The 12836-nt window shown below is 43.4% G+C and overlaps 1 protein-coding gene across 1 annotated transcript in view; it reads left to right on the top strand.

Moving 5' to 3' along the window:
- FRY (FRY microtubule binding protein) overlaps positions 1-12836 on the top strand; it is a 571437-nt gene that overhangs the window by 70685 nt on the left and 487916 nt on the right. Inside the window, exon 2 of the mRNA XM_042782984.1 lies at positions 10153-10227. Within this exon, the coding sequence (XP_042638918.1) occupies positions 10153-10227 (75 nt within the window). The remainder of the gene's footprint in view (positions 1-10152; positions 10228-12836) is intronic.

The following is a 12836-nucleotide window of genomic DNA, read 5'->3' as shown; positions in this document are numbered from 1 at the left end:
CTCTCTTCCTGTCATGTTCTCGCTGCTCTGGTTGGGGGGGTCTGCTCTGGGGGCGGTGATCTGCTCTGGTGGCGGTGATCTGCTCTGGTGGCGGTGACTGCTCTGGGGGCAGTGACTGCTCTGGGGGCGGTGATCTGCTCTGGGGGCAGTGACTGCTCTGGGGGCGGTGATCTGCTCTGGGGGCAGTGATAGGCTCTGGTGGCGGTGACTGCTCTGGTGGCGGTGACTGCTCTGGCAGGATCGCTGCTCTGCTGGCTAGCTCTCTCCACCTTTGCTTCTGCAGTAACAACAGAAAGCTGCCAGTTCAGAGTTTCTACCAGGGTCTGGCTGGGAAAGAGCTTTCAAACACCAGACCTACTGTCCGTCTGTTCTTTACTCCCATTTCTCCCCATCCACTGGCTCCAACAATTTTTTTTTCCTTTTGGTGAAAATATACAGTCATACACCATTTCAACAATTTCTGCATGTACATCTCAGTACTGTCCTGGAGTTAGAAAACCAAAAGGGAAGAATGCGCTCAGCATTTCTCAAGCTGAAAGAACTCAGGAAAATTTTAAGCCTCGAGTTGCAATATTGAAAGATTCTATGGGCAAAATATTGAATGATGCAGGAAGCATCAAAAGAAGATGGAAGGAATACACAGAGTCACTGTACCAAAAAGAACTGGTTGATGTTCATCCATTTCAGGAGGTGGCATACGATCAAGAACCAATGATAATGAAGGAAGAAGTCAAAGCTGCACTGAATGAATTGGTGAAGTACAAGGCTCCAGGAATTGACGGGATACCCACTGAGATGTTTCAACAAACGGATGCCCCACTGGAGACGCTCCCTCGGTTATGCCAAGAGAATTGGAAGACAGCCACCTGGCCAACTGACTGGGAGAGATCCATATTGGTACCCATTCCAAAACAAGGTGATCCCACAGAATGTAGAAGTTATCGAACAATATCATTAATATTGCATGCAAGTAAGATCTTACTGAAGATAATTCAAAAATGGGTGCAGCGGTATATTGCCAGAGAACGTCTAGAGGGCCAGGCTGGATTCAGAAGAGGACATGGAACAAGGGATATCATAGCTATTGTCAGATGGATCTTGGCTCAAAGCAAAGAATACCAGAAAGATGTTTACTTGTGTCTTATTGACTATGGAAAAGCATTTGATTGTGTGGATCATAACAAATTGTGGATAACATTGAGAAGAATGGGAATTCCAGAACACTTAATTGTACTCATGAGGAACCTGTACAGTGACCAGGAGGCTGTCATTTGAACAGAATAAGGGGACACTGCATGGTTTAAAATCAAGAATGGAGTGTGTCAGGGTTGTATTCTTTCACCATACTTATTCAATCTGTATGCTGAGCAAATAATCCAAGAAGCTGGACTATATGAAGAAGAATGTGGCATCAGGATGGGAGGAAGAATCATTAACAACCTGCAATACGCTGATGACAGTTTTGCTTGCTGAAAGTGAGGATGACTTGAAGTACTTACTGATGAAGATTGAAGATACAGTCTGCAGTATGAATTACATCTCAGTATAAAGAAAATGAAAATCCTTACAACTGGACCTATAAGCAGCATCATGATAAATGGAGAAAAGGTTGAAGTTGTCAAAGACTTCACATTGCTTGGTTCTATAATTGATGCCAATGGAGGCAGCAGTCAGGACATCAGATGATGTATAGCACTGGGCAAGTCGGCTGCAAAGGACCTCTTTCAAGTGCTAAAGAACAAAGATATCTCTTTGAGGACTAAGGTGCACCTGACACAAGCCATGTTGTTTTCAGTTGCCTCATATGCATATGAGAGCTGGACAATGAATAAGGAAGACCGAAGAAGAATTGATGCTTTTCAGTTGTGGTGCTGGCGAAGAATGCTGAAAGTCCCAGGGACTGCTAAAAGAACTAACAAATCTGTCCCGAAGGAAGTGCAGCCACTCCTTGGAAGCGAGAATGGCCAGACTTCGTCTCACCTACTTTGGTCATGTTATCAGCAGGGACCATTCCCTGGTGAAGGATGTCATGTTTGGTAAAGTGGGGGGTTAGCAAAGAAGGGAAAGGCCCTCAACGAGATAAATCGACTCAGTGGCTGAGGCGATGGGCTCAAGTATAGCAGGGGTCATGGAGCTGGCGTGGGACTGGGCGGTGTTTCCTTCTGCTGTGCGTGGGGTCCCTATGAGTTGGAGATGACTCGACGGCACCTAACAACGACAACATCTCAATACGTTCATTACATTCAAGTTGTGCTGCCATTGTCACTTTTCCAAATTGTTCAACCATCATTGACTTAAACCCTCTGCCCTCTAAGCTTCTCGTCTAACCTTTTGAGTTGCCGATGGCAGTTTGATGTCACACAAATAATTTTTTAAGAGTACAATGTGCTCAGTAGACATACTTTTCTTTCTTCGCTTTTTTTGGGAACATTCTACTATGTCTTGGATGAAAGTTTACAGATCAAATTAGTTTCCCATTCAACAATTTACACACATTTTGTTCTGTGACATTGGCCACACCCCCTCAGGGTTAAGCACTCTTTCCACTTCCTGCCTGGCTTCCCTGTTTCCATTTGTCCTTGTTTCCAACCCCGTCCTGCCTCCCGAGCTTTGTTCTCGGGCAAATGCTGCTCGTTTGGTTGACTGTTCCGAGTGAGCATTTTCCTCACGGGTGGTGGGGTTCACTTTATTGGCCTGTGTGTTGTTTGTCTGGAAGCTAATCCACAGGGGTGAGTTCAGTTCCAGGTTTTAAGGATGTCTAAGGTCGCCGTCTCAGGAGTTCCACCAGTCTCTATGAGACTGAGAAGTCTGGTCTTTTTTATGATTTTGAATTTTGTTCTATACTCTGTCCGAAACCTTCTGTTATGATCTTATTCAGAGTGGTCAGTAGTGGTGGCCAGCCACCATCTAGTCCTTCTGATCTCAGGCTAGCGGAGGCTGTGGTTCTCATGGTCCTTTAGTCCTTGGCAATACTTGTTTCCTTGAGTCTTTGACTCTCTTCACTCTTCTTTGCTCTGGACGAGGAGAGACCAATAGTTGGATCTTAGATGACCACTCACAAACTTTGAAGACCCCATTTGCTACTTAGACATAATTTTCTTCTTAAGATAAACTATTTTTAGTTCAATTTCATACCATCCTGAAAAGGAAAATCTCACTTTGCGTATTGTCAAACAACCAGTTTTTGCCTTTTCTTGGCTTGGTATGCTCTCGTATTCACCCATAAAATACTCAACAAATACCCCAGGCACAGTGCTTGGTCCTAGGAGTATAAAGGTGAATGGACTATGGATTCAAAGAAGCTCTGGAATTCTGAGAGAAACTCGGACAACCAGTTCCCCAGAAAGGAAGGTTCACCTTCAATCTGCGAAGGTGAAAAATATTTGACTGTATGCGTACATTTTTGCATCTCTTTTGAAGGGTTTGGTCTACGAGTGACTTAAAGATGTCTTAAAGACTTAGGTGTGTTCACCTCATTGATGTAGTATTTGCTTAAAATACTCAGTCATTCAGCATCATTCCTGTCAGCCATTACAGCAGTGCCTTTATGTCTTCTCAGTAAACATAATGGCTAAAATGTTGTTGTTGTTATGTGCTGTTGCGTTGGCCCCAACTCACAGTGACCCCTCCTTGGGTTTCTGAGACAGTATCACTATGGAAGTAGATTGCCCAACTTTCCTTCTGAGGAGTGGCTGGTGGATTTGAACCCCAGCCTTCTGGTTAGCAGTCAGGTGCCTTAGGCACTCTGCTACCGGAGCTACATAATCTGAATTGGGCTCCTTCCCAGTCCTTTCTTACAGTCCGTTGCATTTCTAACTATGACGTGTGCATCGCCTGAAGTCATGTGTCTTGGAAGACATGCATTGGCCAAAAAAGGGCAGCAAGGAACGCATGCAGTTTTTTAAACAGTCCTTTTAAAAATTCAAGTGAAAGTCCTTTAACATAAAACGAACCATTTTAAGGTTAACAGTCTGGTGGCATTTCATACATTCACACTGCTGTGCAACCCCCACCTTTTCTAGTTCCGAAACATGTTCATCACCCCAGACGGAAACCCTGTGCTCATTCACCGAGGAGCTCTGGTGGTGCAGTCGTTAAGTGCTTGGCTGCTGATGAAAAGGGCAGTGGTTCGAACCCACCCAGTGGCTCCCTGGAAGGAGGACCTGGTGATCGGCTCCTGTGAAGGTGGCAGCCTAGGGGACTCTGTGGCGCAGCTCCGCCTGTCACATGGGGCTGCTGTGAGTCGGGATCAACGATATGCAGCAGCAACGATGCACTCATTAAGCATTGGCTCCCATTGCTTCTCCCCCCAGCCCCTGGCAGTCTGCACCCCTCCTCCGTGCATTTATCTAATCTGGACAGTTCATGTCAGTGTGATCACAGTTGGTGGCCTTTTGTGTCTGGTATCTTTCACTTAGCATGTCTTCGAGGTTCATCTCCATCATAGCATGTATCAGCACTTCATTCCTTATTGCGGCTGGATACCATGCCAACATTTGGATAGACCACCCTTTCTTTAGGGAGCTCTGGTAGCATAGTGGCTAAGACACTTGCCTGCTAACCAGAAGGCTGGCGGTTCAAACCCACCAGCCACTCCTCGGAAGGAAGGTTGAGCAATCCTACTTCCCTAGCGATACTGCCTCGGAAACCCAAGGGGGGGTCGCTATGAGTCGGGTTTGACTCGACGGCACATAACAACAACAACAACAACAACAACAACCCTTTCTTTATCCATTCATCGATTGAAGGACTTTGGGGCCCTTTCTGCCTTTTGGCTGTTGTGAATAGTGTGCGCATGGACTTGTTTGAGTTTAGGTGGTTTTACTTGAGAAAATCTGGATGTAGGCGTCTGAACATGCTATTTCCTTCTTTTCCCACCTGTTGTCAGGCGCCGTGAAGCATGTTTTGACTCCCAGCGACCCCGTGCTCCACAGAATAGAACGGTGCCCAGCCCTGCGCCCGCCACCTGGTTCCTGCTATGTTGAGGGCATCGTGGCAACCACTGTGTCAGGCGTCTCACTGAGAGGCTTCCTCCTTTTCATTGCCCCCCCCCCACTTTACCAAGAATGACTACCTTCTCCAGAGCAGAAAGAATAATAAGTTGGACTGTTTTCAATGAGAAGAAAAGCTATATGAGAAAAACAAAAGCCAGAACTTTGATTTCCCAAAGAGATAAAGTATGAGTGGGTAAAGGTGATGGTGTCTCCAAAGGCTACACACACCACCTGGAGAGGTGCCAAGCACCTCGGTTCACATACTACTTTTCTTCTGTGACTATTGATGTTGGGTACCGTGGAGTCAATTCCAATTCAAGATGACTGTGTTAGGCTGGGTTCTCTAGAGAAGCAAAAGCAGTAAAGCTTATATATACATATAGAGAAAGAGAAATTTATCTTAGGAAAATGGCTCACACACTTATAGAAGCTGGCAAGTCCAAAGTTCTTGGATCAAACGTCAAGCTGGAGGCTTTTCCCGATTCACGCAGCCGCAGGGGTTGAGGAGCTTAAGGCTGGCAGGCAGTACACTGGCTGTTGACTCCAACGAATGACAAATCCAAGATCTCCAGGCCGAATGGTGGATTGTTCGCTCACGGACAGTTGTAGGCAGCACAACAGAATCCCGATCCACAGAAGGGTGTCTCTTTTCCCAGGATGTCCACAGATATACTGGAAGCGGGCCACGCCCCCAGGGAAACGCCCTTTCAATGGATTGGCTGCTCAAACATACATCTGATCCCATCATGGGAATAACCACATCACAACTGCTTAAACCCCACAGAATTGTGGTCCAGCCAAGTTGACACACAGCTCCAACTATCACAGTGACTGCATACCACAGAGTACAACTGCCCTGTAGGGTTTCCTTGGCTGTAATCTTTATGGGAGCAGTTCCCCAAATCTTTCTCATGTGGAGCCACTGAGTGGGTTCTAACTGCCAGTCTTTCAGTGGGCAGCTGAGTACTTAACCTGTTGCACTACCACGGTTGGCTACAGGATGTTAATAGATAATTTATATAAAAATTAGGATAAAAATCTGTGTCTTTAATTTATAGTCTACGATTTCTGAGATGTTACTTCAGTTTATTCCCTACTGGTCTCGCTCTTTCCCATGGTAACGTTTAACATGCTGTCACGGCAGGGAAATTCTTTCATTTAAGGTCATTACCTGGACAGTGGTAAACACGGGATGTGGAAATTTACCTGACATCATAAAGAACATTCTGGACTGTAAATTACCGTTCTCCGTGGCATGGGTTAACTATTGCCTACTTACACTGATTTTCCCACCCCTAGAGTTTAGGAAAAAGAATATTTTAATGTCAAAATTGCTCTAAATGTGCTCCGCTCCAAAAAAAGAAAAATTCCCATGTATGTTTTTGGTTGCCTAAGGGTTTTTGCCTTGAATTTTCTGCACTTGGATTACGTTTTATGCCCTAATGGTTCAGACATTATTACTGGAACTGTTAAAAAAAAAAAAAACCACTTATTAGAGAGAGCCAAAATCAATACCTTAATTCAACATATCCAACTATTAGAAAAAGAGCAACAGAATAAGCTTACCAGAAGAAAAGAAATAATAAAGATGCAAACAGAAATAAATAAAGCAGAACACAGAAAGAAAAAAAAAGAATCAACAAGACTAGACCTTGATTCTTTGAAAGGTTTAATGAAATCGACAAACTACTGGTAAATTTAACAAAGGAAAAGAAGAAGATGCAAGTAACATGAATAAGAAATGAAAATGGAAATGTCACACCACAACCAACCCAAAAGGGATAATATCAGGATGCCATGAAGAACTGGACTCTCAAAAATGTGAAAATCTAGAAGAAATGGACAGATTTCTATAAATACCTCATCTACCAAACTGTCGTAGACTGAGGTAGAAAATTTGAGCAGACAAGAAGTACCTTTGTCTCCTTAAAATGTAAACACTTAAGAATTACTTTTTTCTTTTCTTTTCATCAGAAACCCTCACTTTGGGAACTCTTGGCTGCCAATTATGTAGTATTATCTTTTACTGGGAAACTTTTCTGGGATATTTTCTGCTTAGAACCATCTCACATGTATTTTTAAAGATTTGAGAGTTTAACTTCCTAAGTAGGAGACAGGGCAAAATCTCCTCTCCACATTTTCCCAGACTTAGAGAGAAAACAACCATAATCTAAACTCAGAAATAAGAGAACCAAAAATTCCTTAGGGATCACTCAGAACACACCATCATATAACACATGAAGCAAATAAGATCTGGAGAAGTTAAACAGTTGGCTTGGAGAATATGAATAGTCGTAGCAGAACTGCGGCTAGAGCCAGTCTCCTGTCCTTTTTTTCTGTTATATGACATTTTTACAGGTAGTTGACAACTGGAACTGTAGGCCAAGATGAGTGAAAGAAAGCATAGAGCTAACTTAACCAGCCAGCCAGTGATTTACCTTCCTAAAAGGGCTGAAGTAAACAATAAACAAACAAAAACTACTTATTGATTATGGTAAATAGATCTACCATGGTTCTGGTTCCCTGGTGCCGCTCTGACGGGAATATACCACCAATGGGGTAGCCTTAACAAACAGGAGTTTATTCTCTTACAGTTTGGAGGCTTTAAGTCCATGTTCAAAGTGCCAAACTCCAGGGGCTGGGTGAAAGCCCCTCAACCTTGGGGTCCAGCTCTGCCTCCTGCTCCCGGCCCACTGGAGCTAGAGGCATTTCTTCACTCAGACAGCCGCTGGCTGCTGAGGCTGAGAAGCCCAAGGTTGACAAGTCAAAAGGCACAGTCCCGATGTTACCAAACCACACGGCAGGCCATTAACTTAAGTCCATTGTAAGTCCCAAGGTCGGCAGAGCATAGCAGGCTGCTGAGCAACGACACGGCTCCATGCAGGGTCCAAGCGTGCCACAGGCTAGAGACCATTCCCAAGGCTTCTCCTTATACACAGGAAGCAGACCACATCCCAAAGGCAGCTACTCGGCTGCTTGTGGTAGATCTCACCATGGAGGTGACTGCCAGTCTCATCCTGGGGAATGACTCCCACCAGTTGCCCACCCACTCAGCCAGGCCCAGCCAAGTTGACACACAAACGTAACTACCACAACCACTATCCTGGAACATAGGATAATAGGAAGATTAACATCTTCTCTTTGTCTAATCTTTAGGGAAGCAAACTGCCATATCTTTCACCCACCGAGCAGATGATGGATTTCAACCCCCACCCTCTGGTTAGCACCCCAGTACTTCACCACTGGGTCCTCAGGGCTCCTCCATAAAGATGACCACCTTAGGAATGCTCTGGGGCAGTTCTGCCCTGGCCTCTAGGCCCCTCAGAGTCGGAATCAACTCAACAGCAGTAGATCAGTTACACTAAGAAGAAGCAAATAGATACAACATTCCTTGCGGGGAGAGGTTGACACGGAATTAGAGGGCATTTTTGCCAAAGAGTAATGTTGTGTTTTTCAGGTGCCGTTGAGTTGATTTTCCCCCATTGGGTTTACAGATATTTATTATGGTTATGTCTTCTCGTTTGATTGATCCTTTTGTGCTTTAGGTGCTAATTTACACAGCAGAATTTGTTTTACATTCAACAGTTCATGTATCTTTGGTTTCACTCCCCAGTTACCATCCCCAGCCCTAACCCACTCTCCTTCTCCTCCTTCCTGGTGACCTCCAACTCCCTGTGCCCTTCTTAGTTATGCACTCCTGTCGGTCCAGCTTCTCCGTGTAAATGTCACTCCTCTGGTAGCCCATGGCTGACTGCTCCAAGGGGTCTATCTCCGGAGAGCAGGTGGGTGCCTTGCCCTGGGTTGGGTGTTCTGCATGTAAGTCTTACTGTTTTTGGGCTGAGAGCTCGCCCCTGGGAGTGAGTCCTATCCCAGGCCTGAAGTATCTCCCAGGGCCACAGTCTTGGGGTCCTACCAGACACCATCTGACCAGTAATTCTGGTCATTATTGTGTTTTTGGATTTTGTTGCACGTTTTTCCTCCCACTCTATCCAGGATCTCCAGTTTTGATCCCTTCCCGAGTGGTTGGCATTGGTAGCCGGGCACCATCTAGTTCTTCTGGTCTCAAGGGCCATCATGTCCCAGGGCTGATTGTTTCCAAATGCCCTCGGCTTTCTTCACTCCTCTTCACTTCCAACAAAAGGACACCGTTAGCTGCATCTTAGATGGCTGCTCGAAAGCCTTTAACACCCCAGTCGCTACTCACCAAAGTAGATTGTGGAACAGGATTTTTATGTAGGTTGCGCCAGGTGATCTTGGTGTTCCCCGGGACTATGGTCCTGAGCTGGCAGATTCCATGGAGCCTGGCTGTCTGTGAGGGACGGCTCCATGTCTGTCTTCTGTCGTTTCTGCAATGATTGTGCGTATGTTGTATCACTAGTGTCTGTGCAGGATTATCCTCAGCTGAATCTATCGTTGGTTGAGAGTATATTCCTGTTCACTGACCCCCATCTGATCTTCTTAGTTGTCTCTGTGTTTATGTGTAGCCTGGTGTTTGCTGTTAATGGTAATGCAGTATTGTGGATATACTGTTATTAGCCTCTGTCGTCTATGTCTTATGGGCACAATTCAGTGTCCTCCCTTTCCCCAGTGTTATCACGCTGGTCACAGACTCTTTGCACATCGTCCCTCCCCTTACCCAACTTAGCGTGTGGCCCCCAACTAATCCGAGATTTTCCCCTCCCATTCCCGGTAACCTACACAGTGAGTTCCCTTCCCTGAGCAAACCCTTCTTTGTCTTTTTACAGTAATGGGCTAATGCAATATTTGTCCTTCTGCGATTGACTTCCTCAGCATAACGTCCTCTGGGCTCATCCACGTTGTGAGATGACTCACGTATCTTTCATTGTTCTTTAATGTAGCATAGTAGTCCATTGTGTGAATGTACCATTGTTTGGTTACCCATTTATTTGTTTGTGGGCATTCAGCTTGTTTCCGTCTCTTTACTGTAGTGAACTGTGTTGTGATGAACTCAGGTGTACATAAGTCTGTTTGTGTCCTGCCTCTCACTTCTTTAGGATATGTTCCTAGTAATGGAATTGCTAGGTCAAATGGTACTTCTATATTCAGTTTTCTAAGGAAACACCATACCATTTGCCACAGTGGTTGTACCATTTTACAATCCCACCAGCAGTGCACAAGAGTTCCAATCTCTTCGCAACCTTGTCAACATTTGTTATTTTCTGTCCTGTTGAACTTTGCTATTATTGCTGAGGTGAGATGGTATCTCATCATTGTTTTGATTTGCATCTCTCTAATGACTAAAGATCGTGAGAAATTCCTCATGTATTTGTTGGCAGAGCATATGTCTTTAGTGAAATATCTGTTCATGTCCGTTGCCCATTTTTGAATTGGGTTGTTTGTCTTTTTGGCATAGAGGTGTTGAAGTTTTCTATAAATTTTGGAGATAAGACCTTTGTCAGATTTATCATAGGCAAATACTTTCTTCTAATCTGTAGGTTCTGTTTCTATCCTTTTGGGAAAGTCTTTTGATGCCACAGAAGAACGGAATTTTTAAAAGGTCCCAGTCATGTGGCTTCTCTTCCACTTCCTGTGTGTTCTGGGTTATTCTTGATAGTCTATTTGTGTCATACATTAGGGCCCCTAGATTTGCCCCCATTTTATCTTTGAGGAACTTTACAGTTTGGGGTTTTACTTCCAACTTGATGTTGGTCTTTGATCCAACTTGAGTCTGTTTTTGTGTATGGGGTGAGGTATGGGTTTTGTTTCATTTTTCTGCTAGTGGATATCCAATTTTGCCAGCACCATTTGTTAAAGAGGCCATCTCTTACCCATTTAATGGGTTTTGGGCCTTTGTCAAAGACCAACTATCCATAGATGGATGGGTCCATTTTGGGGTTTTTGATTCTGTTCCATTGGCCTGTCTGTCATTGTACCAATACTACACTGTTTTTACAACTGTGGCTGTATAGGAGGTTTTGAGATCCAGGAGTGTGAGACCTCCTGCTTTGTTCCTCTTTAGCAGTGCTCTGCTTACCCAAGGTCTCTTTCCCTTCCGCATGAAGTTAGTAATTGGTTTTTCCATCTCCTTAAAAAATGTTGTTGGGATCTGGATTGGGATTGCATTAAATGTGTAGATTGCTTTGGGTAGTACTGACATTTTCACAATATTCAGTCTTGCTATCCATGAACAAGGCAGGTTCTTCCATTTATGTACATCCCGTGTAGTTTCTTGTAGTGTTTTATAGTTTTCTTTGTACAACTCTTCTGTGTCTCTGGTGAGAGGTATTCCCAGGTACTTTATCTGTTTGGTAGCTGTAATAGATGGTACTGTTTTCCTTATTTCTTTTTCAGAGGCCTCTCTGTTGGTGTAGAGGAATCCAACTGATTTTTGTATGTTGACCTTGTATCCTGCCACTTTGCTGAACCTCTCTATTAGTTCCAGTAGCTTTTTTGCTGAGTCTCTTGGGTTTTCCATGTATAGGATCATGTCACCCACAAATAGAGACAGCTTTACTTTCTCTTTGCCAATTTGGATGCCTTTGATTTCCCTTTCTTGCCTTATGGCCCTGGCTAGGACTTCCAATACAATGTTAAATAGGAGTGGTGATAGAGGGCATCCTTGTCTGGTTCCCATTCACAAGACGAATGCTTTGAGTCTTTCTCTGTTAACAATAACATTGACTGTTGGGTTTGCATATATGCCCTTTATTTTGCTGAGGAATTTCCTTTCTGTCCCTATTTTGCTGAGAGTTCTGAACGCTAATGGGTGTTGGATTTTATCAAATGCCTTTTCTGTGTCCATTGATAGGATCATAGGGTTCTTTTGTTTATGTGGTGGATTACATTGATTGTTTTCCTGATGTTGAACCATCCTTGCATACCAGGTATGAATCCCACTTGGCCAGGATGTATTACTTTTTTTGATGTGTTGTTGAATTCTGTTGGCTAGGATTTTGGTGAAGATTTTTGCACCTATATTCATGAGGGATATTTGTCTGTAGTTTTCCTTTTTAGTGATGTCTTTTCCTGGTTTTGGTATCAGTGTTATGTTTGCTTCATAAAATGAATTTGGAAGTATTCCATCCTTTTCTTTGTTCTGGAATAGCTTGAGTAGTATAGGTGTCACTTCTTCCCTACATATTTGGTAAAATTCTCCACTGAAGCCATCAGGGCCAGGAATTTTCCTTGTGGGGAGTATATTTTTATGACCTGTTCAATTTCTTCTTTTGTTATGGGTCTCTTCAAGTATCTGTCTCCAAATGGGATAGTTTAGGCAGGTCTTGTTTTTCTAGAAACTTGTGCATCTCTTCTCGGTTCTCCAATCTGTGGGAATACAGTTCTTCATAATATTGTGTCAATATATTTTTTATTTAGGTTGGTTCCATTGTGATGTCACCCTTTTTGTTTATTCTTGTTATTTGCATCTTCTCTTTCTTTTCTTTTGTTAGATTTGCCAGTGGTTTGTCAATTTTGTTAATCTTTTTGAAGAACCAGCTTCCCATTTTGTTTATTTTCTTTATTGTTTTTTTTCATTTTGTTTTGTTTTGTATTTATTTCTGCTCTGATCTTTATTATTTCTTTACTTTTGGACACTGTAGGATTCTTTTCTTGCTCTTTTTCTAATTTTTTGGAGTTGTTGAGTTAGAGTGTTGATTTTGTTTCTTTCTTCTTTTCTGATGTATGCATTTATTCCTATAAATTGATCTCTGAGTAGTGCTTTTGCTGTGTCCCGTAGGTTTTGGTAAGATGTATCTTCATTCTCATTTGTTTCTAGGAATTTTTTTTAATATTATTGTGATTTGAGTGAAGATTTACAAAGCAAATTCACTTTCCATACAGCAGTTCACATATACTTTGTCTCATGACATTGACCACAGTTTA

This window comes from Orycteropus afer, unplaced genomic scaffold (assembly GCF_000298275.1).
Source record: "Orycteropus afer afer isolate SDZICR_OR568_19922 unplaced genomic scaffold, OryAfe1.0 scaffold00558, whole genome shotgun sequence".
Taxonomy (NCBI): Eukaryota; Metazoa; Chordata; class Mammalia; order Tubulidentata; family Orycteropodidae; genus Orycteropus; species Orycteropus afer.
This window is presented reverse-complemented; position numbering and strand designations above follow the sequence as displayed.